General features: G+C 47.0%; 1 protein-coding gene across 3 annotated transcripts in view; it reads right to left on the bottom strand.

Moving 5' to 3' along the window:
• AKAP9 (A-kinase anchoring protein 9) overlaps nt 1-26,414 on the bottom strand; it is a 1,796,561-nt gene that overhangs the window by 1,377,846 nt on the left and 392,301 nt on the right. For 2 of the 3 annotated variants that reach the window (XM_086941844.1, XM_086941845.1), the window contains 2 exons: nt 16,120-16,371; nt 8,857-8,901 (listed from right to left, as the gene is read on the bottom strand). In XM_086941844.1, the coding sequence (XP_086797970.1) occupies nt 8,857-8,901; nt 16,120-16,371 (297 nt within the window). The remainder of the gene's footprint in view (nt 1-8,856; nt 8,902-16,119; nt 16,372-26,414) is intronic. The other variant, XM_086941846.1, reaches the window with a different exon arrangement.

Raw genomic sequence — 26,414 nt, 5'->3', positions numbered from 1 at the left:
AACCTGGTGGAGGAGTGGTGGTGCCCTGGAAATGGCGGACAAGGTTACGAGGGCTGGGGCCCATCACTCTATGACGCAGGTGGGTTGCACCTCGCGTGGGCATCGCTTCCTGGGGAGAGCATAGCCAGAGGGCCCCTTGGTGCTGGGGGGATAATGTCATTCTGTGTGATTGTTGAACATGAAATGTACAGTTTAATTCAGTGTTTTTGATTTGCAAGTTTTAATAACTTTAATAATAATACTTCGTCATGTTTATGTTGTGTGAATATTAAACATGGCCGTTCTTGGACACCCACCGAATCTCAAGTTTAATTAATGGGTGGGTGATGGGAGGGCGTGGAGCATGCTGGGGGATCCGGTTGAATGAATGAATGAATGAAATAAAACTTATAAACATGCAACTTTGCCCGGAGGCGTCAAGGCGCCTACAAAGAAAATGAAATACGAAAAGGCGAAACCAAAGAGCTAAGGGTAAGCTTTGACAAAGAGCCATGTCTTAAGGGCCTTTCTGAAAGATTGTATTGAGGGTAAACTCCTAATTTCTAAAGGGACAGTGTTCCACCATCTTGGAGCCAGATTGGAAAATGCTCTGCCTCCCCACTTAGCTCTTCGCACTCGGGGAGCGGTGAGGAGCACCTTCAAGGAGGAACGAAGGTTCCTGGCAGGAACATAGGGAATCAGGAGATCTTTTACACCTCCAGTCTCTTTTCTGTTTAGGGCTCCGAACACCAAACAAAGCACTTGAAATAAAATCCTGGCATCAATAGGAAGCCAGTGCAAAGATTTCCTGGCGACGGTAGCTGACGACCTTCTAGGAAGGTCCAGTACAAACTTCGCCGCTGCATTTTGCACCGATTGAAGACCTTGCAACAGGCCTTTATTAGCTCCTGCGTATAAAGCATTACAATAATCAAGCCGAGATGTTATCAATGCTACCACAGTTTGTTTCCGGGCTTGCACGGACAGGTAGTGCTTGATTTTCCGCAGGAATCCAATGATGCCCCAGCAAGTGGAAATAGTCCGCTTTACTTGGAGGGCCATATTGAGTGAAGGGTCAATCATAACCCCCAGATTTCGTGCTGCGAGGGTTGTAGCCGGACACGCCCCCAGGGATCCGGGCCACCATTCCGCCGACCAGATGTCTTCCTTCTCGCCGAACACAAGGATCTCCGTCTTTTTGCCGTTTAGCCGCAATGAATAGTCGATCATCCAATGGGCGACTGCCTCCATACAGAGTCTAAACTTGGAGGCAGAAGAACTGACAGGCTGGGCGAGAAACAGCAAGATCTGAGTGTCATCGGGGTATGACCTCCCTCCATCCCAAAAGATCTAATAAGCCTGGCCAGGGAGGTCACGTAGATGTTGAACAGGGTTGGACTTAACGCCGACCCCTGTGGAACCCCCCACTTCATCGGCTGGGATGGAGATAGGAACTCTCCCAGCTTCACTCTCTGTTCCCTCTGGTCCAGGAAGGAAGCCAACAGGCTTAAAGCGGGCCCCTCCACCCCTATCTCCCTCAGACGAGATGTTAAGACGAGGGGAGACAGGGTGTCAAACGCAGCTGTAAGATCCAGCAGGATCAGCAACGTACTCCCGCCCTTATCAACTGTGGTGCGGATGTTGTCAAGCACCACAGTCAGGGCGGATTCCGTACTGTGACCCTTTCGAAATCCGTGCTGCGAATGATCCAAAAGACCAGAGGATTCCAGAAAGGATGAAAGATGCTGGTGAAGATGGATTTCCAGCATCTTTGCTGGGGCTGGGAGCAGTGAGATGGGGCGGAAATTTTTAAGCACCTCCGGGTCCAACGACGGCTTCTTCAAGAGCGGCTTCACCACCGCTTTCTTCCATTGGGAAGGAAAAATGCCATCCCTCAGGGCCCTATTCATGATCTTAAGTAACGGGGGCAAGAGAGTGTCCTTACATTGTTTGAGAAGATAGAGAGGACAGGGATCGAGAGGTGAACCAGACTTGGTTTTAGCCAAGAGGACTTCCAGTTCCTGTAAGGAAAGCAGGGGAAAGCTAGACAGCAAGGTCGAATTAGCAAGTCTAACAGACCCTATAAGAGGAGGGATCTGAGAGATAGGAGAGGTAGGGGAAGATGTTGGAATCCTTTGGAGCTCAAGGGCCGATACAATATCAGCAATTTTGTCATGAAAAAATTTAGCTATGTTGTCGCATAGCTGTTGCGAACAGATAACAGGATCAGGGGTCTTCAGGGTAATCAGTGAGTCAACGATGTTAAAGAGCTCTTTCGGCGAAGTAAGAGCCCCGGTGAGGTTTGAGAAATATTCCTGCTTAGTTCTTATAACCTCCGCCCTATATTCCCTCAAAATGGTTTTATGAGTTATCCTATCCTGTGTGTTCCCACTAGATCTCCAGCGTCGTTCCAGCTTTCTACAGCCTTGTCTTAATAGCCTTAAAGACTCGGCATACCAGGGGGCCGACGGCCTTTTTCTAGCAGTGTAACGCAAAGAAAGAGGTGCAAGCTCATCCACGGCGGCAGAGGTAACATCTTCAAACCTCCGTACCGCCGAATCTACGTCCTCATCCATCGAGATTGCCAAGGTGGAAATTAAAGGAGCCAATAGGTCATTGGTAACCTTCCTCAAATTCCGCCTGAGTTCCATTTTACTGGGACCCTTCTGGATATTATTAGTGGGAGTGGTGTCCAATTGCAGCGGGACAGCAAAATCATCTGACCAGGTGAGCGGTATGGGGGCATCAGCTGACAAACGCCTATCATTCGAAAAGACCCCATCTAGCGTATGGCCCGCCTGATGGGTAGCACCTTTAACTAATTGCTGCAAACCGCATGCAGATAGGGTGTCTAGGAGACAGAGAGTGTCTTTTGCCTCTGAGTTTTCTAAATGAAAGTTCATGTCTCCCAAAACTGTAACGGACTCACAACCAAAATAAGGTTCTAAAATGCTAAGCAGATGCTGAATAAAATCCACTCTGGGCCCCGGGGGTCTGTATATGGCCACGCCCATAAACGGGACGGTATAGGATGCATTGATAGAAAAATGCAGGGCCTGGATGGCTCATGTGGAGCTGATAGAGGTGTAATGCGACACAAGTGGGAGTCCCTATACAAAATACCAAGCCCTCCACCAATACGACCCACTCTATCTAATCTGACTAAAGTATAACCATCTGGGACTGCCTTTACAAGATCCGGCCCAGAAGAATCTTTGGCCCATGTTTCCGTTATAAAGACCCACAAGGGTTTATTTACCACAACAAAGTCCTTAAAGGAGACATTGTTCTTAATTAAAGATCTGGCATTAATCAGGTAACCATGCTCTCTACTTGTGTGGTGTGAGGAATTTGCTAAAGAAATTACGTTTGTGGACCGGGGAGAAAACACAGCTCCAGGGCAAGGGGACCTGAAGCATCTACAAGTGGGTGAAGAATGCAGAGCCTCAGGGGTAAGCGTATGGTGGCAGGGTAGCCGAGCAGGTTTAAAATCCAGCAAGACCTGGTAGGGATACCCGAGTCGGCCAAGTCCGCTCTCGATACAGCTAAGCGCCCCCTCGTCCAGCCCGTCCTTGGCGCGGACGGGCGCAGACGGGCTGGACTCTGGCGTGACTCCGGCGTTACTGCGGCACATACGCCGTGCGCTTGCGCCGTGCGCTAGCATCCTCGTGTTTAAGTAGGGCTCAGGCTAGTAAACCTGACTGCTGGGGCGCTGACCTGCAATGGCATCCAGCGTCCCTTTCGGACCCCTAAGATGGCGTGGAGGGTAACGAGGAGCGCGCAGGAGACCCGCTAAACCGCGGTGAGGGCACAATTTAAGGTGCAAGTGTGTGGAGAGTCAATTTAAAAACGAGGTAACAATTAAATTAAAATAACTCAAATAGAAAAAACAGGATATTTAAAAAGCACAGCGCTTTCAGCAGAGCAATTACACGCAGCAGTGGGTTGCCTTGTCACTTCAATATGGCCGACACACGAGACAACCAATCACGTGGATTCTCCACACGCAGACTGCCTTCGGGCAAACTGCTTAAAACTCGCGGGAACACGGGCTTCTGCTTAGCAGAAACCCAGAAAACGTATTCACGGCGAGATACGCTGAGGCTACAGATACATCTAAGGTGAGCGTTATAGTTAAAACACGATCATGTCACTTTATTGAATCGCGCACAGGGATTACCCTTTGTAATCCGCTGTTATACCATATTTCTCGTTTCAGAAAACGCTCAAGCTTCATGTTTACAAGGTACGGTTGATATTCAGCACTGCATGTTCACTTTTCCCGGTCTAGTTAGGCACAACGGACTTTCACGTTAGATGGGCTTCAACAGCCTCTTCCTTCGTTTACAAAGCCTCATTTATTTGAACAGTTCTCACGGTTCACTACAAGAGACGCTAGTCACACGGAAGTTACAGATCCCATTGAGACCACGATTTATCTACACGATCAGAAGGTACTTTGCTTAAAACATTAGCACTGCATGTTTACTGGTTGCGGTCCAGTTAGACACTACTTTTTTTCGATTCAGCTAAGCTCTAACAGCCTTTTCCTTCCGTTCGTAGAATCGCATAAAGTCTGAAAAGTTCTGACTGCTTACAACAAAGGAAGCAAATACATTCTATATGTGAGTGTTTTATGATAATAAACACTGTCCAACAGGCATTGTAAATTGATGTTTAAGCACATGGATAACGTTGGACATGTGCAGCTCTCTCTAGCAAATAGTCAGCACTCTTAGTAATGTAGGCGTTGCTCCACAGCATCCCATTTAGTTAATTGTCAAGAAACTGTAGTTTTTTCGACATAAGACATACTGCACGTACACAATTACTTAGTACGTTTGAATTACAATGTTAGAGACGAATACATACAGGCAACGCGCATAATGAATTTGATATATTTCAGAGCACGAAATCGGGTATAATTTAAAGTAAGTGAAGTGTTATTTTGTGAGCACTGGCATCTCACAAAAAGTGAAGGACTGGTCTCACACACCACCGGGTGTCATGCTTCATCATTGACCAGTCCTCGCCCTCTAAAAACGTACATCTAACTCTGTACTCCATCCTTTCTAAAAACAGCGATTGGCATGAAAATAGGCGCCCTGATTATGATACTACTATTTCATAATGCACTCATGAGGTGATCGGGTGCTTTCAATTCAATTTTTATGCACGGTTTCGTCTTCCTCTTTGGTATACACGCGTGCGCATTCCTTGGTATTTCAACTTAAAAGAGCACCGCTACGGCGCTTGCCCTCTGCACTTGCGCTTGCCCCGAGTGAAGCCCATGTGCATGCGCAATGAAGGAACGCTGCCGATAACATCACTACTACGGCACTTGCCATGTACGCATGCGCGGTCCCGAACTTAGGATTATGTGCAGCCGCATTCGAAGCATGCTTTAGATACCATCACTGCTCCGGCGGCGTTCTCCTATACCAGATATAATTAACAACGTGGATGCCCATATTTAGGCAGCCAGGCATTTCGACTAGCCTATACTGAATGGGGATCGCGGACACCGGAATCCCCACAGCTGCCCTGTATTTCTCAATTAATCACTTAATTCCCGGTCACGCTGCCTATAAAAACAAACTGCGAGTGGGTTCATTTACCGTCGAGGAGCGGAGGCTTGCAGACCTAGGTTGAAAGGCGGCGATCACTGTAGTTACCAGTAAGAGGTTGAATGAGAGAATGAATGAGTCGTTTTATTACAGGCTACACAGCTTGTATATAACACAAGGATGCTTTACAAATGTTGTGGTAGGTCCCTGTTGGCCTTGCAAGTTATAATATTCTGCTCTTTCTCCATGCCTTCCTTTTCTAGTTCCAGGACCTAAAGGGTCCATCTGCTCTCCCTCCTATGAGGCGCAGTTTACCTCATCATAGGGTAAGCTCTAAGGGGAAAAGTCCTCTATACGATGTGCACTAAGAAATTTTCTTTTAGTACACGAATTGCACCAATAATAATTCACATTATAAATTGGGTGATTTTGGTTTTTATTGGTTATCTTGTGCGCTAGTGTAAGTAAGAGTGTGAGGTTTGAATTGTTTTTGTCTTTCAGAATCATTTAAACCTATCACTACAGACAGTGGAGTGTGAGTATTGATCACCCCACCAAGTGGAACGCTCTCACTAAAATTTGGTAAGAGTAGAGCCCTTTATACTATGATCCTGATGAATGCCGCAGACCCAGTTGGGCCTACAGGCAGAAACATGTTGATCTCACATACATCTGGGGGGGGACACTAATATCCCCATGGCACCGATCACTTTATTTTAAGCTACCATATGGATGTCAATGCTATTAAAATTAAGTAGACACCCATAATGGCTTTTTAATTCACTGCACATTTTTCTTTGGGCCCCCACTTAGTTTAGAAGTGCATCCCTGTCGTCAGGTGTATGCCCGCCCTCTATCAAACCAAGTTTTTAGTGGGCGAGGACTGGTCAATGATGAAGCATGACACCCGGTGGTGTGTGAGACCATTCCTTCACTTTTTGTGAGATGCCAGCACTCACAAAATAACACTTCACTTACACTAGTAACATTCCTACTGGTAGCGGTTCATTGTGGTAAACAGTTTATGTTGGAGGCTGCCGTCTACCAGTACCCCGTGCCTCTGGTTCCCCTAGTCCGGTCATTGTGGTTATATAATTTAAAGTAAGGCACAACCAAGGTGGTGTACTCAAAACTTAAAAGTGGCTAATGTAGCTTTAATTGTGAAAATGCCAGTAAGCATGATATGTTATTGATGCATGTCTAAACATTTTTTCACAGAGGCCCCTGAAGAAGGGACGTCTGTCCAGAAATGCTTTGGGCCAACTTCAGCAACAATCGCCGCAAAATGTTAATGATATTTGTATGAAAGACAATACAATTTATAGAATCAAATGTAATGTTAAAAATTTACAATCAAATGTCAAGATTTATGATTTAAATCTTAATAGAGATCTAAAAGATTAGATGAAATTAACCGAATAAATACAGTAATTTCATGAAGAAAATGTGTGTAGAGTAAAGTTTTTTCAAAATTGAACAGTAGTGAAGATAGACAGCTGAGCTATCGGTAGGGTTGTGATACTTTATCACTAACCATTTGCGCCAATAGAAACAAATATGTACCTATCTGCAAAGTAGAAAAGGGTAAGACTTGGAGAGGGGAACTGCTGTCGGCTAAGTGGGGACAGTTTTTCAAATCAGGACCAACATGGTATTCATTACAACTTTTTATAATACTGCAGAAAGACGCTGTGTTCGGATGGCAATTACTCCTAAAATTAGTTCTTTAATATTTTTCAAATAGAATGCTCTGACAGTTGTTAAAATTCACAAGCCTGATGATGTTTGCATTCAGGGGCCTATAGAATACATACATATAATGCTTTGGCCATTTTAGGATTAAACGTGGGTCAAAGTATAAAACAGCAATTGAAGTAGTAAGTTGTATTCACAGTACTCCATGAATGAATTCCATACATCAGTATTCAACTACTAAAAAATGTAAACTTCCAATTTAAGATTTTGTAAGACCATTTCATAAGTCTTTTTCTTGGAAAACAGATTATTACATAATAAGTGGACACAGATTTCCAGGAGCATTCTTTAAACACCAACGTTTCAGCTGCCCCCAAATAATCACTTTGTATGAACAAGTGGCATTTTCACAGAAAAAATAATGGTAGAAGGTGCAGTTACTTTCTACATGACATATATCCATCTCACAATTCTGTGTATGGAAACGTGTTTCTATCCTGTTTCTGTCCGTACCCATACCTTTGTATCTCCTCCACTAAGAACTGCTTATTGAAAATTTTAAAAAGACATACTCCACGATTTTTAGTGTGCGTTTTTTTCCAAAATACCGATACTAAATAAGTGTTTTCATAAGATTGATATGCAAAATATTTTGAAAGTTAAAGAAATTGTCTTTTGAAACCACAAACAACTATTTTAATAATTTAGGATCAGGCCTATAAAAGGTGGCAAATAATTGTTGAAAAATGACAGTCATTTTTTAAAAATGATTTTTGGGCGCTAATCATTTGTATTTCCCTCAAAAACACCTTCACTTCACAAGGCAAGTCATGAAGTCGGTTTTTAATTCGGAAATAGAACTGCAAATGGCAAAAAATAAAAACATGTACTGATTAGAAGCAATTACTTCATTAAAATGAACAGCCAAAAGGGACGCTTTGCGTCATATTGAATGTTTATTTGATTGTCAATAAGATAAATCAATAAATAAATCTTTCTCTCTTTAAAATGCACTTAGGAATAAAGAATGTACACAAAGGAAACGTTGATATTACGCAATTAGTATGGTACGGCAGCCATGTTCAATTTGACTTATATTGATTCTGAATTTGAAACAATCATTAGAAGAGAAATGTATACTATATTACATTGAACAATGAATCATTTGAACAAAGTCAAATAAATCAGAGTGGCTACTTAAGACAGGACATACATAGACTGACTGAAGTACCAGACTTGATTTTTACATATTGACTTCTAAAAGTGATCAAGCTCTTTAGGCCATAACAGCTCATGACATGAAATGCAAGATGAACGGGGAAAAAATGTATAAGTATGAAAACATATCAGAGAGGTTGTCTGGAGTTATGAAGAAACTTTGCCCACATTGCACGTTATCTGACAACCATTTTCTATATTTCCAGTAGCAATCTTTTGTTTTCAGTCACAGCACACCACAACACTCAATGTGATGAAGGATTCTCTGCCACTAGGGCACTTCTCCGGCATGCATGTACTATGAATATCCTAGAATTGAACTGAACGCACAAATGTTGTGACACCACAAAAAGATGGAATTATTCTCATGCTGCATGCAAAGCAACCTCACTCTTACCTCTGAACTATAATCATCAGCAGTCGTTGAAATTTCACTTTCGGGCTGGAACAGGAATAAAATAGTAATATTCAAAGAGAAGGTTTCACCAAAGTGCAATAAGACAAAGGCTTGACTGTACATCCCAACAGAAATATGGTGGGAGAATACAAAATCAGTGTTACGCTGAAAGTATAAAAGGTGCCCAAAAGGCATGGGTTTGGTAGGCTACGTTGTAACATCAAAATTCAATATGTTGTGATAAAGCTATGATATTCTCAAAGTGATTAAAGCCAAAAGCAGTGGCCGTTTTTTGGAGGAAATGAATAATTAATGAGGTAAAAGAAGAACCACGAGGGAGAACCTTATTTCTACATTTATATCTTCCTTCTCTAGGTCACTGAGATAGTATGCACCCTGCGGACTTCATTACGGTAAAGAATTCGGAAAGACTGCAGAATGATGCATGATAATCAAGAGGGCATTCCCGTTTCATGTGCACAATTAACCAATTAGGACAGTAAATAACATTATTTAGAAATGTACAATAATAAGAAAGAACACCAATGCATGGCTTTCCTCAATTTGACTCAAACGTCCAGATTGTACGTTTGGAATACTGACATTACACCACATGGTACATCAGGGACATCAGTAGAGCCTTATCTAAAGTTAGATAATGTAGTGCCTGTTGTAACAAGATGGTGAAGCACCCATGTACATAAACGGTATGCCATCATTATAACCAAAACATGCATTCAACTACTTCCTGTCTTATTGCTTATTTCTAATAATATCACTGCATTAGTTATCCACTGGTAGCACTAGAGTGCCACTGCTGTAAACAATAACCTAATAGAAGGGAATAAATACATAGCTAAGGACATTGAAAACCAGGCACGCAGCAAGGTAAATCCAGCTACACCTTATCATTGTACTTGCTTGAAACGTCAAAAGATTGTGCTCCAGAAGTTTGTGTTGTTCTAGTTTAAATATGTTTATTTCAGGGTCAAGCTCCTTAAAACTTCATAACATTTAATTCATCTATACCATCCTATAATAAAATTCACATATAGAACATAATACAACAAAATAAAAAACTGTAAAAAATAAACACCTTGAATTAAAAATATCTAAAATATTGCCGTTGTAGTACTTTGGCTTAGAAAATTCATACAAACAAATAATATGGATCAAAGCCAGGATACTAAAAATCAATTTAAAGTAAAAGTGATCTAGTAGCCGTTAAAAGAATTTGAGAGACAGCATCGTAATGCCTCACACCAAGATCTATACAGAATGGCCTAATCCATACCCTTCTTAGCCTTGTACACATTGGACAAAAAAATAAGAATGGTTAACATCCACAATCCTATAATTACAAAACATACAAAGAGTATATTTAGTTGGGTTAGACTTCCAATTACTGGTAACATTGCTAACCAACAACGTACCCTGGCAGCCTGTGATCAAGGAGCTGTGCTCCGAAACACGTAAGGCAAACAAAGAACTCTGAATTAAAATGCCTTTTGCGTTCACTAGATCTACTGCGGAGTGCGTCTTTGAAGTGGGGGGAGATATATATATATATATATATACACACTACGCTTCTTGTCTCCCTCGTCTTCGCAAAAAGACACAGCACTCACGGGGGAGAGTCTCAGATTTTATTCGGACTCTCAAATACACCAGACACATTTTGGCATTCGCCTTCCTTGATGGTACGAGGGCGCGCCAGAAACAGCCATTATTTATCTACACCGTGACCACATTTCCTGTTTGTCGTGAACATAAACATCAACAAAGGACCAATGTATGTTTGTTAAAAGCGGCGCCATCTTGGAACACAATTTTATAACAAAAGTATATACATAAATACATATATACAAACAGTATGTCGATAGTCTAATATACTGCCAATAAATCGATCTTGCATTATATTCTGTACCAGATTCTAGGCATCAATTTCCAACGTAAATCACGCCCTGAATGGGCATATTATACAATTCTTTCATTCCGAGCGCCCCCAAGGTATCATGCCCTGAATGGGCAAATTATACAAACATAATGTCCACCAATAATAATAAAGTGCCTACCCAAACAAACAAAGTAAAATAAAATAAAAATTAAATAAGATAAACTAAGTGACTCACTGCCCAACATATATATATTAACCACAATCCTTGCTATATATAATACATCAGAATCTTTCAGGATAAAGTGCAGATCTTTTCTATTTACAGAATACCTACGGTATAGCCAAACATCTTACTATGGCTATTCTGAACTTGCTCCGATTACAACCAAAACATTATCTCCACCATCCATACAGAATATACAATATATACATATGTGTACACATGTCTACAGTAGCAACAAACCCAGCTATACAGATAACCTTATTTTAGAATAAAGAGTCCCTTATCCAAGGTGTACTGCAAATTCCTCATTACTATTCAATCCCCCAGGGGTCTTAGTACACAGATCAATTATGTACCGGGACTCTAGTCTTCTTAATCTCATCGTCCTATCCCCACCCCTTAGACTGCCTGGGACGTGGTCTATGGCAAAAAAGGTTACCAGGTCAGTTTTACTACTATGATGTTTCTCAAAGTGCCTGGCCACTGGGTATGCTATATCACATTTGTTAATAGCACGTAGACGCTCCAAAATGCGGATTTTCGTCTGATGTATCGTGCTACTGATATACCTTACTCCACAAGGACAGGTTAAACAGTATACGGCGTACGGGGTGCTACAGGTCAGAAACTTCCTAATCCATCTAGTTGATTCTCCCACTTTGTACGACAGAGTCTTGTTACTGTTTTTGCAGGCTTTACACCTCCCACATGCATAAAAGCCATGGGGTGGTTCGCCAAACGGTTTGGGTACCGTTCGTACAAAATGGCTACTTGTCAATGTGTCCCTTAAGGCTCTCGCTCTTCTAAAGGTCACCATAGGACGTGTCGGTAGATTTATCCCAATACTGGGATCCGTCCGTAATAAATTCCAGTTTTTTCTAAGGACAGTTCTTAACATCCCTGCTCCGCTGGAATACATGATTATCATTCTAAAAGGATTTTCCTTGTCAGAGCTTAATTGTTGTTTCAGTTCTACCCTGGATATTTCTTGCACCCTATGCAAAGAATCATTAAAACATTTGTGATCATAGCCTCTAGCTTTGATTCTAGTGATACTTGCTGCTGCATGGAAGTTGAAATCCTCTTCGGTGGTACTGTTTCTCTTAATTCTGAGTAATTCCCCATAGGGTATACTCTGAATTAGTTTAGAGGGGTGGCTACTGGTAGAATGCAGAATAGCATTTCCGGCTGTAGGTTTACGATACAGTTGTGTGTTTATTTTTCCTTCCATCACTACCACCTCCAAATCTAGAAAATTCACATTTTTACTGCTGATTTGTGCTGTGAATTTCAAATTGTAATCGTTGATATTCAGTACGTTAACATATTGGGTTGATGACTCTTCTGATCCCCTCCAGATAAGGAAGAGATCATCTATGTACCTGTACCAGGCCACAATGTATTGCGTCCACTCCCCATTGGTCGCTGCCCAGGCCACCCGCTCCTCCCACCAGCCCACAAAGAGATTCGCAAAGCTGGGGGAGAACAGATGCCCATAGCAATGCCAATACGTTGTTTATAGTGTTGGTCCTGGTACAGGAAGATGTTATTTTCCAAACAGAATGACAAAAATTCTAACAACATGCAATTATGTTCTGAGAATTTAGCTGGTTTAGTATCAAGAAAACTTTTTATGGCCTCCAAACCCTCTGTATGTCCTATATTGGTCTATAGACTGGCTATATCCATAACCAGCATGCAATCACCTTCTCGCCAAACAAGTTTTACTATACGCACAAGGAAATCCTTAGCATTTCTGATGTAACTGCGTAGTGTTTTTACGAAATCTGTTAAAAAGTAATCAATATACACAGACAAATGTTCCAACAAACTACCTTGTGCACTCACGATAGGTCTCCCTGGGGGTTTGGTATTGTTCTTATGTACTTTGGGTAAGTGGTAAAAACTGGGAGTCAAAGGATTTATACACCTTAAATACAGATACTCCTCTGTTTCCAGTAAGCCCTTATCATACCACTTACGCAACATTTGATGGCATTCCGTGATGCTTTTTAGATACACGTTCTTCTCATAACAATTGCCATCCATTAGTTGTCGCAGTGCTTCTTCATTATACGCTTCATAAGTTTGAAGCACAATGTTTACCCCCTTGTCCGAAGGTTTCACAATAATGTTAGTATCTCCTTGAATATTTTTGATGGCTTGAAGATGTTCCAGAGATAAGTTGGAATTGTTGTTGTTCCCTTTCATTCTCAATTTGAGTAGCTCTTTAGACACTGTGTCCACAAATACATCAATGTTATCGGTGGGCATCTGGGGGATGAATGTAGATGCTGGTCTAAACGGACTATGCCCACCCACTTGTTCTATTCCTGTGGTGGCCGTAATGTTACTCGTGTCCTGACTCGCATTTTCCATCCCTAATTCTTTCAAGGCCTGGAGTGCTGGCAGGTCCCGCCCTGCTTTGATATCCATTTCACTCACAGTTTTACTTTTTGTAGTGTCTTTCTTCGGACGCAATTTGTAAAATGTATGCAGTTTGAGTTTGTGAGAATTTGAACAAGTCGACTTTAGTCTGCGTATATTCCAACTGTTTGTGAGGACAAAACGAAAGTCCCAATTTTAGCACATGTCCTTCTTCTTTTGTCAGTGTCTTCGAGGTCAGATTAATGATGGTTAGATTATTTTAGGGCTACTCTATCATATCTACCGGCGTTTGTTGTATCGTTTGCTTTCGGTTACAGGTGGTGAGAAATTGCTTTTTGCGCCACTCGCCTCCCCTCCGCGTTGGTCGCCTCTTTGTTGATCCAGTGGTTTGCCTCTTCCTCCCTTTTGCCACGTTTGTCTTATGATTTGGAACTCCTCGTGAAAAGGAAGTTTCCTTGCCGTTGTTGCCCCAGAGGCGTCATTCTGACCTCGTGTCAGTTGCTCCGTTTCAGATAATTCAGACTCCGTCGTATCTCCATTTTCACTCACATGTATCATGCCTCTCTTGTTCACCAAGGCTTGTATTGGGGCCTCATACCGTTTGGCAAAGGTGAGGACCCTTCCCATTTCGTAATCACGTTCATCGCGTTCATATTTTTCTTGTTTGCGTTGTCTGATTTTGCCTTCATATATTTTCAGTCTTTTACCCATTGCTGCACAATACTCTTCCTGTTTCTGTTTGTCTTAATTTTTAGCAATTTCTTTTTCCAGTTCAGTTATAGCCTTTTTTGCCTTGTCATGATCACTCCATGTAAACTTTATTAAGATCTTAAACATCCCCTGACTTGAGCCCGCTGTATATTCTGCCCATTCCTCCAATAACTGAGGGTCGGGGTTCTCATAGGAGGGAACAGTATAGATGCGGAGCCCCCTCAGAACTCTGCCCACTTCCACATAATTCTGCAAGGAAGTGGCCTCCCACCACTTCCTTAATTCTCGTTCATGCAGTCTCTCATGGCACGTGAACTGATTGGCTAGTGACTTTCCTCCTTTTGGGTCCCTCCCTTTGGGAGTGACCCCACTTTGTGATTGCTTTTTGAAAACATTTAAAGCCGCCTCCTGGCGATCCGTGTCACTAAACATTGTATAGTGTTGTCCCAATTCGCGTTCCCCGGGGCCTCAATAGCGCTCCCGGGTACCCCCTCGTGCTTCCGCCAAACTGCTGTATTCTCGCACTGTCCCCTTTCGGTAGGGGAATGTCTTCTTAGTTTTCCACTGCGGTAAATCCACTTTGTTTGCACGGCGGTGCGTGATGCATTAATCTTCGCTTCCTCCTGCATCTACTCACGCACTCGCACACGGGTGCTGTTTGCGGGGGGTGCTCCCGCCAATACTACGCTTCTTGTCTCCCTCGTCTTCACAAATGGACACAGCACTCATGGGGGAGAGTCTCAGATTTTATTCGGACTCTCAAACGCACCAAACGCGTTTCGAGATATTGTGTGTATATATGTATTTATGTATATACTTTTGTTATACAATTGTGTTCCAAGATGGCGCCGCATTTAACAAACATACATTGGTCCTTTGTTGATGTTTATGTTCACGACAAACAGGAAATGTGGTCACGGTGTAAATAAATAATGGCCGTTTCTGGCGCGCCCTCGTACCATCGAGGAAGGCGAATGCCGAAACGTGTCTGGTGCGTTTGAGATTCCGAATAAAATCTGAAAAAAAGGTCGCTGAGTTCTACAAAATCTATGGATCAATGAAACAGGGATACAAGGTGATTCATGGATTATACAAGGGCTAAGAGATAAGACTACGATCTCTGTGTACAGATGTGAAGAAAGTGTTCAAATGTCAGAAAAGTTGGTAAAATCCTCAAATAACTGTATAAAGGCTTAGGTGCTCGTTTCATCATTACAATCTATATGTGAAATCACAAGTGACCTGTAGAAGAAACGAACATCACAACACTACTGTAATAATTTTTCACAGCAGGATTGTGATATCACAGTGGCTCCTGCCAGAGGTAGATCACTAAGCGGATTCCAATGATTTACTTAAATAATTAAAGATATAAACTGAATTTTTCTTTCCCATTCATAAAGCTGATAATACCATTAAGATTCTAAGGGAAAGTAACGATGGTTGGATTATATATTTGGAATGGGTTCAATTCTTTAACACACTAACCTAGCTCTACAGATCTGCTGCCACCCTGAAAATGGTTAAATAAGCCCCATAAAACTGAAAAAGAAGTTAATGAAAGTATTAACTATAAACAATAATAACAAACATATCTAGTTACCGGATTTATTGGACTCTAATACAATGTGCTGTCAAAAGTGACATTTTGGTGATGACGTACATTGTTTATGCAGAGATTTCAATAATTGTAATGCTTGATTACAACTGATATACAGAAAATAAGACCATTTGGCTCATTCAATCTGCACTTTTAAATGCCTACTGTACCATCGAGTCTTTAGCTTTAATGGAAGCTTCAACAAAACAGTGACCAGGTTTGCGTAACGTGAGGGGGGGGGGTCCCACCAAGTTAAATTCTGTCCACAATGACCACAATTTTTAATTTCTGAATTAATTACAATGTATGTCTTTATCACATTTTGTATCGATTGTTTAAGAGCTATTAGCTTAGAAACTAAAAAAGGAAAAAGTGAGCAACAGTACACATAGCAAAAATAAATCTCTTCATTAAGTTTTCCATTCAGTCAAATCAAAAACTTACTTCAATGGTATATGTCTGAGCATGCTTGAAGGTGTCTCCAGAATGCAAGGTTCTTAAAATAGTATATTCCTTAGGTGGGGCAGCACCTCGTTGAGTACTGTGTGTATTGGTGTCATCAGTCTGGATCTGGCTAAAATCTGGTCCATCTTCTGAAAGATCCGATTCTTTGGAGCTAGTTTTTTTCTTTTTTTTCTGTTTCTTAGGTATATTATGGCCATCGACTTGGGCTTTTCGCTGCCTAAATTGCGCAAGCTAAAAACAGAAAAAAATTAAAATCTTGTTATAACACATTTGTTCACTGTACGTAGTTGCTTTCTTATTACTTTCAATCAAATAAGAGATTAAAGTATAGAGTATTGTGGTTACTCTATCGAAATTTAGCATAAGAGTACCCTTAAAGAGGCATACAATAGAATACCACTTCTGTGTAAATTAAAAACATCATATGAAATACAGGAAGATTCCTTAACAGCTGGAGAGTGGATACATATGCACGAGGCAGTGAGGCTGGTTTGTTCCATTACACGATTCAAGTTACTGCAATATCATTTTATACACCAAACATACTTTACTCCATAAACCTTGCAAGCTATATATATCACCCAAACTGCCTGCTGCACGGACACTGCAAGCCCCCACAGCAGACTTCATACATATGGTATGGTCTTGTCCCTCTCTGTCCCTCACTGGCAGGCAATATTGCACCATCTGAATAGGTCTGAAGATGGGAAGTGCCACTTGAGATCCATCAGGTGTTGCTGGGCCTGCTCCCTTCTTATGCAAAGAAAAAATTGAGTAAAAGGTTTGTCCTCGGGGGCGTGGCTTGGAGGGCGACGATGGCGGTCGCAGCTTAGAGGAGCTCCCGCCGGCCCACACGTTATCCGATCATTATCCTGGCCCCCGAGCCCTGCAAACTGCCCTACCTGTACTGGGAGTGTTCCGGGTGGCACCGAGACCTATCCGGTGTGCCGCCCCGCTTCATCAGCTGCTCCAGTGACCCGCGATTGTCGGCGACGCGGTGCGGCCTACTGTCCACGAGTGGAGCCGGGGCCTCGATTTTCGGGACCCGGGGCCGACGGCCAGTGGTCGGGCCGGTCGGGGGATTCCCCACCCAGCAGCATCGGCGCCGGAGCTCACGAGGACCACTGGGGGTACCTGGAGCGTCGGAGGCTACACCTGGGGTGTTCCTGGGACAGCGTGGGGGCACCGCGGCCTGTGCGGACCCCGGGAGACCGGGGCCTCGAGTTTTGCGACCCCGGGCCGGATCGAGTCTGAGAGACTGGGGGTCGCAGAGGTTGGCTCCTAGGGTCGGTGTGGCACCTACTGTGCGCAGTGACCACTGACCACGTCCAGGAGGACCCTGGGGGCTGGGACGCGGACTACACCCGACTGCCCGGTGGCCTTGCATTTTGCTCATACCGTGCGCTCTGAGGCGCGCCTCTCCGGGCCTGTTCCCGGGACTGCTTGGGGCCGGTGAGACGACGGAGGGGGCCCCCCGCTGGGTCCTGCCTCGGATACTGGTGCTCTGGAGTGTCCTTGCAGCTTGCCTGGCCCTCGAGTTTGGTGGGCCTCAGCCGGATGGTATTCTCCCTGGCTCCTGGACCGGGAGGTGGGCTCGGAGCGGCTGGAGAGCTAGAGATTTGCACGCCACGTCGGACTTGGATGGCTGGAGCTGGTGGTGCCTGGAGGGACAAGCCTGCTGCCCGGATGGTGCGTGGAGATCTCCCACGGATAGCCCGAGACAAACTGTGAGTGGCCCCCCCCCCTCCTCCTCCCCTCTGGTGGACCGGCGCTGGGGCGCTGTGACGGGACTTGTGACTTGTGACCCGGGAGGTGTTCGGGGCTAGTCAGCCTGAAGACCCGAGTGTCTGCCCTGCATCTTCTGCTGCTTTGGGACACGAGTTGGGTGTGGGGTAGCCAGGCAGACGACGGGGCTGGACGTCCCCGGTTCTTGAGACCTTCCTCTGCGCATCCAGGAAGCCCTAACCTGGTGAAGTAACTATCCTGTTGAACGTTCCCGCTGGGGCTTGCTGCCCGGAGCTGGGCTGCGGTGTCTGTGTTCTGGGGGTGCCCACTGGGGACGGCATTTGAGCCCCGACGGAGTCTCCTTGGCCCCCGAGTGGACGATACTGTTGAATTGCTGTTGACGAGGGGCCCACCACTGGGGCAGTGAGGCCCTTTTCCTTGCCACCAACCATGACGAGAGGTGGGGGCGGCACTGGGTCCACCAAGCAAGGGACGATTGATAAATTCACAGGGCCCAGTGGAGGCTCCGGGACAGCCGGCGGTGGCCAGACCACAGGCCCTGATAATGCGGCCCTGATGGCCGCCATTACGCAGTCCAGAGACATGCTTGATGCCAAAATTGGGGCGGTTGGCGCCGATGTCATGCTGCTGCGTCAAGATCTCCGCAATGCTGTGGCCCGCATCACCGAAACCGAAACTCGGATTACAGGGGTGGAGGACGATGTGGTGGCTCTGAAAAAGAAAGTGGAGGACATGGCCAGGATCCAAAAGGGGCTAGCGCTCCGTGTCGAGGATGCGGAAGGGAGGGCGCGAAGGAATAATCTGCGCTTCGTGGGCTTTCCAGAGGATTGTGAAAAGGGGTCCATGGATGTATTCTTGACACGCTGGTTGGAGAGCTGGCTTCCCCCGGACGTCTTGTCACGCTGCTTTGTGGTGGAGCGCGCCCATAGGGCCTTGGCGCAGAAACCGCCGGCCGGAGAGCGACCACGTCCAGTCATCGCCAAGATCCTTAACTTTCAGGACAGGGACGTTATTCTCCGAGAAGCAAGAGCAAAGGAGGACTTGTCGTTCGAGGGTCACAGGGTTATGATCTTCCCGGATTATACCAGGCTGGTGCAGCAGCAGCGCCGATCCTTCCAAGATGCGAAAGCCAAGTTACGTGGATTGAAAATTCAATATTCACTGTTGTACCCTGCTCGTCTGCGGGTTGTGTTTCATTCCAAGACCCACTTTTTCGACACCCCGGAGGCGGTGTTTAGCTGGGCAGATGAGACAGTCAGGATCCGACCGAATGCCCAGCCGGGCCTACACTCCGGAGCATCGCGTGGGTCGTCGCAAGAGAGGGGCGAATCATCCAACAGGAGCAGGAGACACAGGAAGTCTAGGTCACGGCGACGCTCCCAATCCGGGGGTGGCCAGCTGGATGGTGCACAGTCAGACACTGCTCAGTCTGGGACTGGGACCTGAGAGCCGTGGAGCCCCCCTCTTGTCTCCTAAGCGACATTTCGTTTCTGGCCTTGGCAGATGGCCATTGGGGTAACGCTACTGATTGATGGGCGGGTGCGTGGTGTGGTGTGGTCTAGGCCATAGCTGGACACAGGAAGGGCGTAATGTCTGTTGTAGTTCTGTCCCGCTGCGCTTAAGCGGTGGGTCACATGTGCTTAATGGGGTTCGGGGTGCTGACCCATGGGCGGCCTACTCCTCTCATGTTCGAAGGGGGGCCCTAAGGGGAGGTACTGTTAGTTGGGGAGTGTGGGGTGAGCTTGCTGTTCTCTTTGGGGATGTTGGGATCCATTGGTATGGGTGGGCCCTGGCCCTGCGTTTTGGTCTCGGGACCACCCATGCCGCGACAGGTACTTCATAGTTCATTGAGGTATAGGGTGGGGGGAGGTGGGTTGTGGGCGGTCGGGGTTTGGACCGCTGAGTTGGGGATTGGGACTGTTTGGGGCTGTGGGACTGTAGTGTTGGGGTTTGTTTTCCTTGGGGTGGGCGGTAGTGTGCATGTGTGTGTCGCAGAAATGTTCCTTATGGCGTGTGGTGGGTGGCGCGGGTGTGGAGGGCTTGTGTGGTGGATCTTCATGGACCATGGCTGAACTGACTCATAGGCTCCCTGCAGACTCTATGCGGGTGATTACGTGGAATGTCAGGGGCTTATTAGACAAAATTAAACGCGGGGCTGTGCTACGCTGGGGGAAAAAAGAGGTTGCAGATGTTCTATTGCTACAAGAAACCCACATGATGGGCACAAAGGCTCTGGGCCTACAGAGATTTGGTTATCAACAAGTTTTCCATGCGGGTTTCTCCAGGGGATCCAGGGGTGTGGCCATTTTGATCCACCGTAGAGTGGCGTACACCCATGAGAAGCAGTGGGCTGATCCCCAGGGTCGCTACTTGTTTGTTAAAGGAATGGTGGGCACGGATTCAGTGGTGTTTGGCAGCGTTTACGCCCCTCCCCCCCTCCAATGGGCCCTGGCTGAGAGGTTGTTTGCAGTGTGGGAGGACATTGCTGGGTCGTTGGCTGTGATTGGGGGTGATTGGAACGATGTGATGAATATATGCGTGGATCGCCATAGGCGCCGAGAGGGGATCGAGGTTCAGCCCCCCTCCCCTTCACCCACCAGACTGCGTGCAATGAGTGAGGGTTTGGGCTGGGTAGATGCTTGGCGACATATGCACCCCGCAGCCCGGGAATATACTTATGTCTCGGCTGTCCACGGCTCGTTCTCGAGGCTTGACTGTGTATTTGTGCCTGGGGAATGTTTGTGTAGAGTGAAGGGCGCTGACATCCTGCCTAGGGGCCTGTCCGACCACTCCCCTGTCTCTGTTGATGTGGAACTCACCCGGAAGAGGCAGCCGTTCCGTTGGAGGATGTCCTCTTGGCATCTCCTGCAACCGGAATATGCTAATCACCTGCGCGAATCCATTGACCACTACTGGCGGGAAAACCTAGTTGGGGATGCCGATGTAGGGACGGTATGGGAAGCCATGAAGCCTACCATACGGGGAATAGATATTGCATGGTGCTCGGCAGCTCGGCGGAAGCGTCAGGAGCGAACTACCGAAGCGGCCGCACGAGTGGCGACCCTGGAACAGGAAAGCCGCGAGGGTGACGATGAAGTCGGGATACGTCTGCTGTTACAGGCACAGCAAACATACGGGTCCCTCCTGATGGATGAAGCCAAACAGGCATGGCTAGCCACCAGAAGTAGGGTGTATCAATGGGGGGACAAGTCGTGTTCCATGCTCCATCGACTGTGCCACCAAACTTTCCAACCCCTCCTGCTGCCAGGCCTTACAAATGGTGAGGGAGAGGTCTTGACCGACCCGCACGAACTGGCGACGAGCTTTGCTACGTACTATTCAACCCAGTACGCCCCGCGCGACCACCTGTCTGACAGTGAGCTGGCTCGCTTTCTCGCAGAGCTGCCACCGGTGCCGTTATCGGATGAGACCAAGACGGCCCTAGAGGCGCCTCTCACAGCAGAGGAGCTGGGTGATGCACTGGGGCAACTCAGCACTGGCAAGGCCCCTGGCCCTAACGGCTACCCGAGTGAATTTTTCAAGAAATTTCATGTACAGCTTGGTTCTCCGTATCGTCGAGCGCTTGAGGTGGCGCGTGAGCGAGGGGTGTTGCCCCCGGACTGGCGCCACGCCGAAATAGTGGTCTTCTTGAAACCGGGCAGACCCCCAGATCGCCATGACTCTTATAGGCCCATCTCGTTGATTAATGTTGAGGCCAAGGTCTTGGCCAAGGCCCTGGCGAACAGGCTCGCTCCGCATATCACGGACTTGGTCCATCCTGACCAGGCAGGATTCATGCCTCGCAGGGCGACGCGGCATAATATCCGTCGCGCACAGGCGGCGATCGACGCCATTGGGACCTTAGGGGACCAGGCGGCACTGTTACTGGCCGACATTGATAAGGCGTTTGACTCCGTCAGCTGGTCGTTCCTATTTGCCTTGCTGCGCTGTCTCAACCTGGGCCCGGTCTTTCTGTCGTATGTCCGGCTCCTCTATACTGATATCACGGCCTCGGTGCGGGTCGCCGGGGCAGTATCGGAGATGTTCCATATCGGCCGCGGGACCAGACAGGGGTGCCCTCTTTCCCCTTATTTATTTGCACTCGCCATGGAGCCTTTGGCTGCCAGGGTGCGCCAGGACGCGCTGATACGGGGCTTCCAGTGGACTGCCACCCTGTCCGACAAAATCGCACTGTACGCCGATGACGTCCTCTTCTTCCTTACCGACCTGCGGCGCTCAGGCCCGCGTGTCCTAGAGGTTATGCAACTGTTTGGGGAGGCTTCAGGCCTGTTTCTGAACCTCCATAAATCCACGCTGTGGGTGTTGGGAGGGGGCGAGGTGACGGACCCCTGGGCTTCGGGGCTGCGAGTGGCCACGACCGGGCTGAAATACCTGGGCGTGTTTCTCTCAGACTTGGCGGACATTGCATGGGATCGTAATCTCATACCAGTCTGGGAGCGGGTACAGTCAGATGTTAAAACCTGGTCTCGGATGCCCCTATCAATCTTTGGCCGCTCCGCTATATTTAAAATGGTGGCGCTACCGCGCCTATTATACCAATTACAGAACCATCCGTATCCCATCCCGCCTCAGTGGTTTAGGCAGGTCAACTCGGTGCTGGGCCGCTTTCTGTGGGCTGGAGGTGCTGCCAGAGTTGCATTGCGTACTTGTTTTTTGTCCACCTACTGTGGGGGTTTGGCCACTTCAGATTTACTGTCATACTATCAAGCCGCACATCTTCTCATCCTGAATGACTGGTGGTATGGCGATTGTGGAGACCCAGCTTATGCCCTGGAGCGTGCCTTGATGGGTGACAACTCGCTTCACACCATCCTCTATTCACCCAGACTGCGTCGCTCGTTGCCGAGGGTTACGCGACTTGTTTTTGCGGTGTGGCGACAGGCCTTGCGTCGCTTGGGCTGGTGGGGCAGACTGACCGCGGAGACGCCCCTGTGGCATAATGGTATGCTGCCGGAACTGTCTAAGCTATCGGGCTTCGACGGCTGGGACGCGATTGGTATCTCGCAATTAGGCCATGTGCTGTCCGGCACGACGCTCAAATCTTTCCAGGCCCTTCGTACCGAATTTGATATGCCCCAAACTCAATTCTTTCGATATCTACAACTCCGACATGCGCTGCTGCCCAGTCTTACCAACCTTGACTCACTCCCTGATTTCAGCCCGATCGAAGCGAAAGTCTTCATGGGTGACCTTGGAGATAGAAAACTTTCGCGCATCTACCAGACTATGGTCATCCATTGCTCCTCCACCCTCCTCCCGCTGAAGGCGGCCTGGGAGGCCGACGTCGGTCAGTTGGATGAGGATGATTGGCGTGAGGCCCTGGAGTCCCCGAGGGGTGCGGCTATTGCGATGCGTTTTCGACTCATACAATTCAAAATTCTCCATAGGGCCTACTATACGCGCGAGCGTCTGTGGAAGGCGGGACTGATTGGGACCCCGGACTGCCTGCGGTGTGGGTCGGAGATAGGTACACTACTCCACACAGTATGGTCGTGCCCCAGACTGATTGGCTTCTGGAGAGGTGTGTGGGGCTGTTTGTCAGAGGTATTGGGCTGGACCCTCCCCCGTACCCACCGTTTGGGCCTGCTGCACATCCTAGAGGGGGTGGGTGGAAATATCTACAAGAGGCACCTGCTCCTCCTGGGGCTGGTGGTGGCCAAAAGGGATCTGGCCCGAGCATGGAAGGATGTGAGGCCCCCCCCCCTGAGTGCGTGGAAGGCTGGCATTGACTTCTGTATGGGTTTGGAACGCCCGATCTTCGAGGCTCGGGGATGCCCCCGTAAACACTTTAAAATATGGAAAAGGTGGGCAGACCACAGGGGCTTGCAACTGGACCCCCCTGCTGAACCGGAGGAAGATCTTTAGCCCCATGTGGCCTGGTGACCCCGCTCCCCCACGCCTACACTTGCCGCACTAGGAACTTACGTCGATACTGTATATGCGCACATACCTGGGGTTAGGGTGGGATCCAGGGGAGGGCTCTGGGAGTTGGGTTGATGGGTAGATGAAAAGATAAAGACGGGGTTAATGTTTCCTGTATCCTTGTATTGCATTGATTTCTTGACTGGACGCTTAGTCCTATCTTCATGATTGTCTCGGTATGTTTGGTGGTGCCATCCTGATTGTAGGGGGCCACTCTATCACATGTGCTCATCTTTATCAATAAACTTGTTGTGAAAAAAAGGTTTGTCCTCCATGGCAAAGTGTTGGCAAAGCACAGTATCGACTGGGTGGCTTAGCCCGCTACCCCCTAAATATGTGGCATGGTTGAAAGACGTTTCTGAGTGGGCGGTTGCGGAAGAGGTCCGCATGAGACATGCATGCAGGGATGAAAAGCTGGAGGATGACTTGAGAGCTTGGTCGGCCATGTTATTCGAATTGAGGGAACCACAGGGACCAGCTGCCTCGGAAACAAACCCACATGATGTACTGAGTGCAACCTAACATTTCTGAAATGAGAACAAAAAAGGATACACTGAAATGCGTGCCTGCATATAGGGATAGAACGGGCACAGGCAAAAATCTATATGTCTGGCTTTGGCAGGATGGTGCGATAGTTAATCTTTAAATTGTGTTCTCTGCATGCTTAGCTCACAAAAATAAAAATAAAAAATAAAACATGATGCTTCCTACCCATGGCTGCGCAGCGCCGGCCTTATTACGGTGCATGGAGGGTCACTGATCTGAATCCTGGTTGGTGTACTTTGGAATAGTGACGTGTATTTATAGTATGCGGGCCGGGGAGGCGCAGCCGGAGTAGTAAGGGGCCGGTGACAATATCCTACTGGGGGCAGGAACCGAGCAGCTGACCATGGGAAAACGCTGGGCGCTGACTGGCTGGCAAGGTTTAAAGCAACCAAATAGTGCCCCCCCCCCCCCGCCCCCCCCCCCCCCCGGGTGCGCAACAAGGTAAAAGGGTATGGGGGTTCCCCCCAAAGAAGCAAATGCCTTCACCACAGGTGGAGGCGCTCAAGCATGTGCCCTTGGGATGCCTTATGGCAGGGGCTCAGGAAGCAGGCTGTTGGGCAGCAAAGGGTCAGCAAAGGGCGGACACGGCACTTGCATTCCAGGGCAGGCACGAGGGCCGCCCACAACACTTGGCAACATGGTGTAGCCTAGTAGCCGCAGGAGAGGTGCTAGGCCCTGGCTGGTAAAGGGCTTTCGCTTAGGGCGCTGCCACAAGGTGCTGTTATAGACTAAGGACTACTGGTTTTGACCTACAATGTGGGGCAATGATGATGGCATGCATTTTGTTAAAATAAGGATCTGTGAGTTTTGCATGTCAATATGTGTATTAAGAGGAGCTGAGCAGTTTTGAACCATCTGAGGCTTATTTTCATCTGTGACAGCAAAAGTGGGGTGCAGGTCGTGGCCGGGAAGATCGAGGGCACTTGCCCTCCTGTGAGGGATTAGTGCTAGGAGTGCCCAGGCTGTGACGGAGAGCACTATAAACATATGCAGCATTAGTTTAATTAATGAATTGCACACAGTAGAACATAGGCTGCTGCACTGACGAGACCATGGGCTGGTTGTTTGCGACACTCAGAGTGAAACATACTGATTTACATATCTGTTTAATTCATTGCATCTGTATAATGTGGGTGGGATGAAAAGTTGTCTGACGCCCTACATAGGGTTGAGTAGAGATGTAAAAATTAAATGTGAGAGAACAGCACTGTTGGAGGGTAGTAGTGAGGACTGTCACACCGGGTACCACCAATGCTCAAGTATGCCCTGTTGACGGCGTTATGCTTTCAATAAAAATTCAGAATTAAAATAAACATTCAGTTATGTGGCTGTTTTACTAGTGTTTTAGTTCTCGCCTATACAGCGCATGTTTTGAGATAGATAGATAGATAGATAGATAGATAGATAGATAGATAGATAGATAGATAGATAGATAGATAGATAGATAGATAGATAGATAGATAGATAGATAGATAGATAGATAGATAGATAGATAGATAGATAGATAGATAGATAGATAGAGCTTAGTGTCACTCATTACTTGTTTGGTTGTCTCCTACAGAAAAAAAGGGACTGAGCCCTCAACATTCAACTATAGGACAGTTAAAAACACCCACACAAGGCGACATCTCAAATTCTAACCAGTGGAAGTGCACTGAACAAAGTTGGGTTTGATTGTTGAAACCATTCTACTTCTTTTTATAATGAGCATTCTGCATGTGACGTTTCTGGTGAGGTCTGTTATTGATTAGAAATGATGTGCTGGGGCGTGGCCTGGCGCTGATGTGAATGGCCGCCTAGCTCGGTGCTCCGCCGAGCCGATTCCCCTAATTCCCCAAAATCCGGCAAAATCCGTGTCATTCCAGCCCTGCTGGCAGCGTAGGCATGCTGAGGCGGTCCTCCCCCCTTTGCACCGCTTAGGGCACTCTGCTTGGCCCGGTGCCCGAGTCGCGGGTGATTTGCTGCTCACCGGCTCAGAGAAGGGGACGCCGGAGCCTGGATCGCGGCTTGAGCTGTGGGTGAGTTCCTGGATGTGAGGC

This window comes from Lissotriton vulgaris, chromosome 10 (genome assembly GCF_964263255.1).
Source record: "Lissotriton vulgaris chromosome 10, aLisVul1.2, whole genome shotgun sequence".
Lineage (NCBI taxonomy): Eukaryota > Metazoa > Chordata > Amphibia > Caudata > Salamandridae > Lissotriton > Lissotriton vulgaris.
Note: the sequence above shows the minus strand (reverse complement) of the source record. Positions and strands in the feature narration are given on the sequence as shown.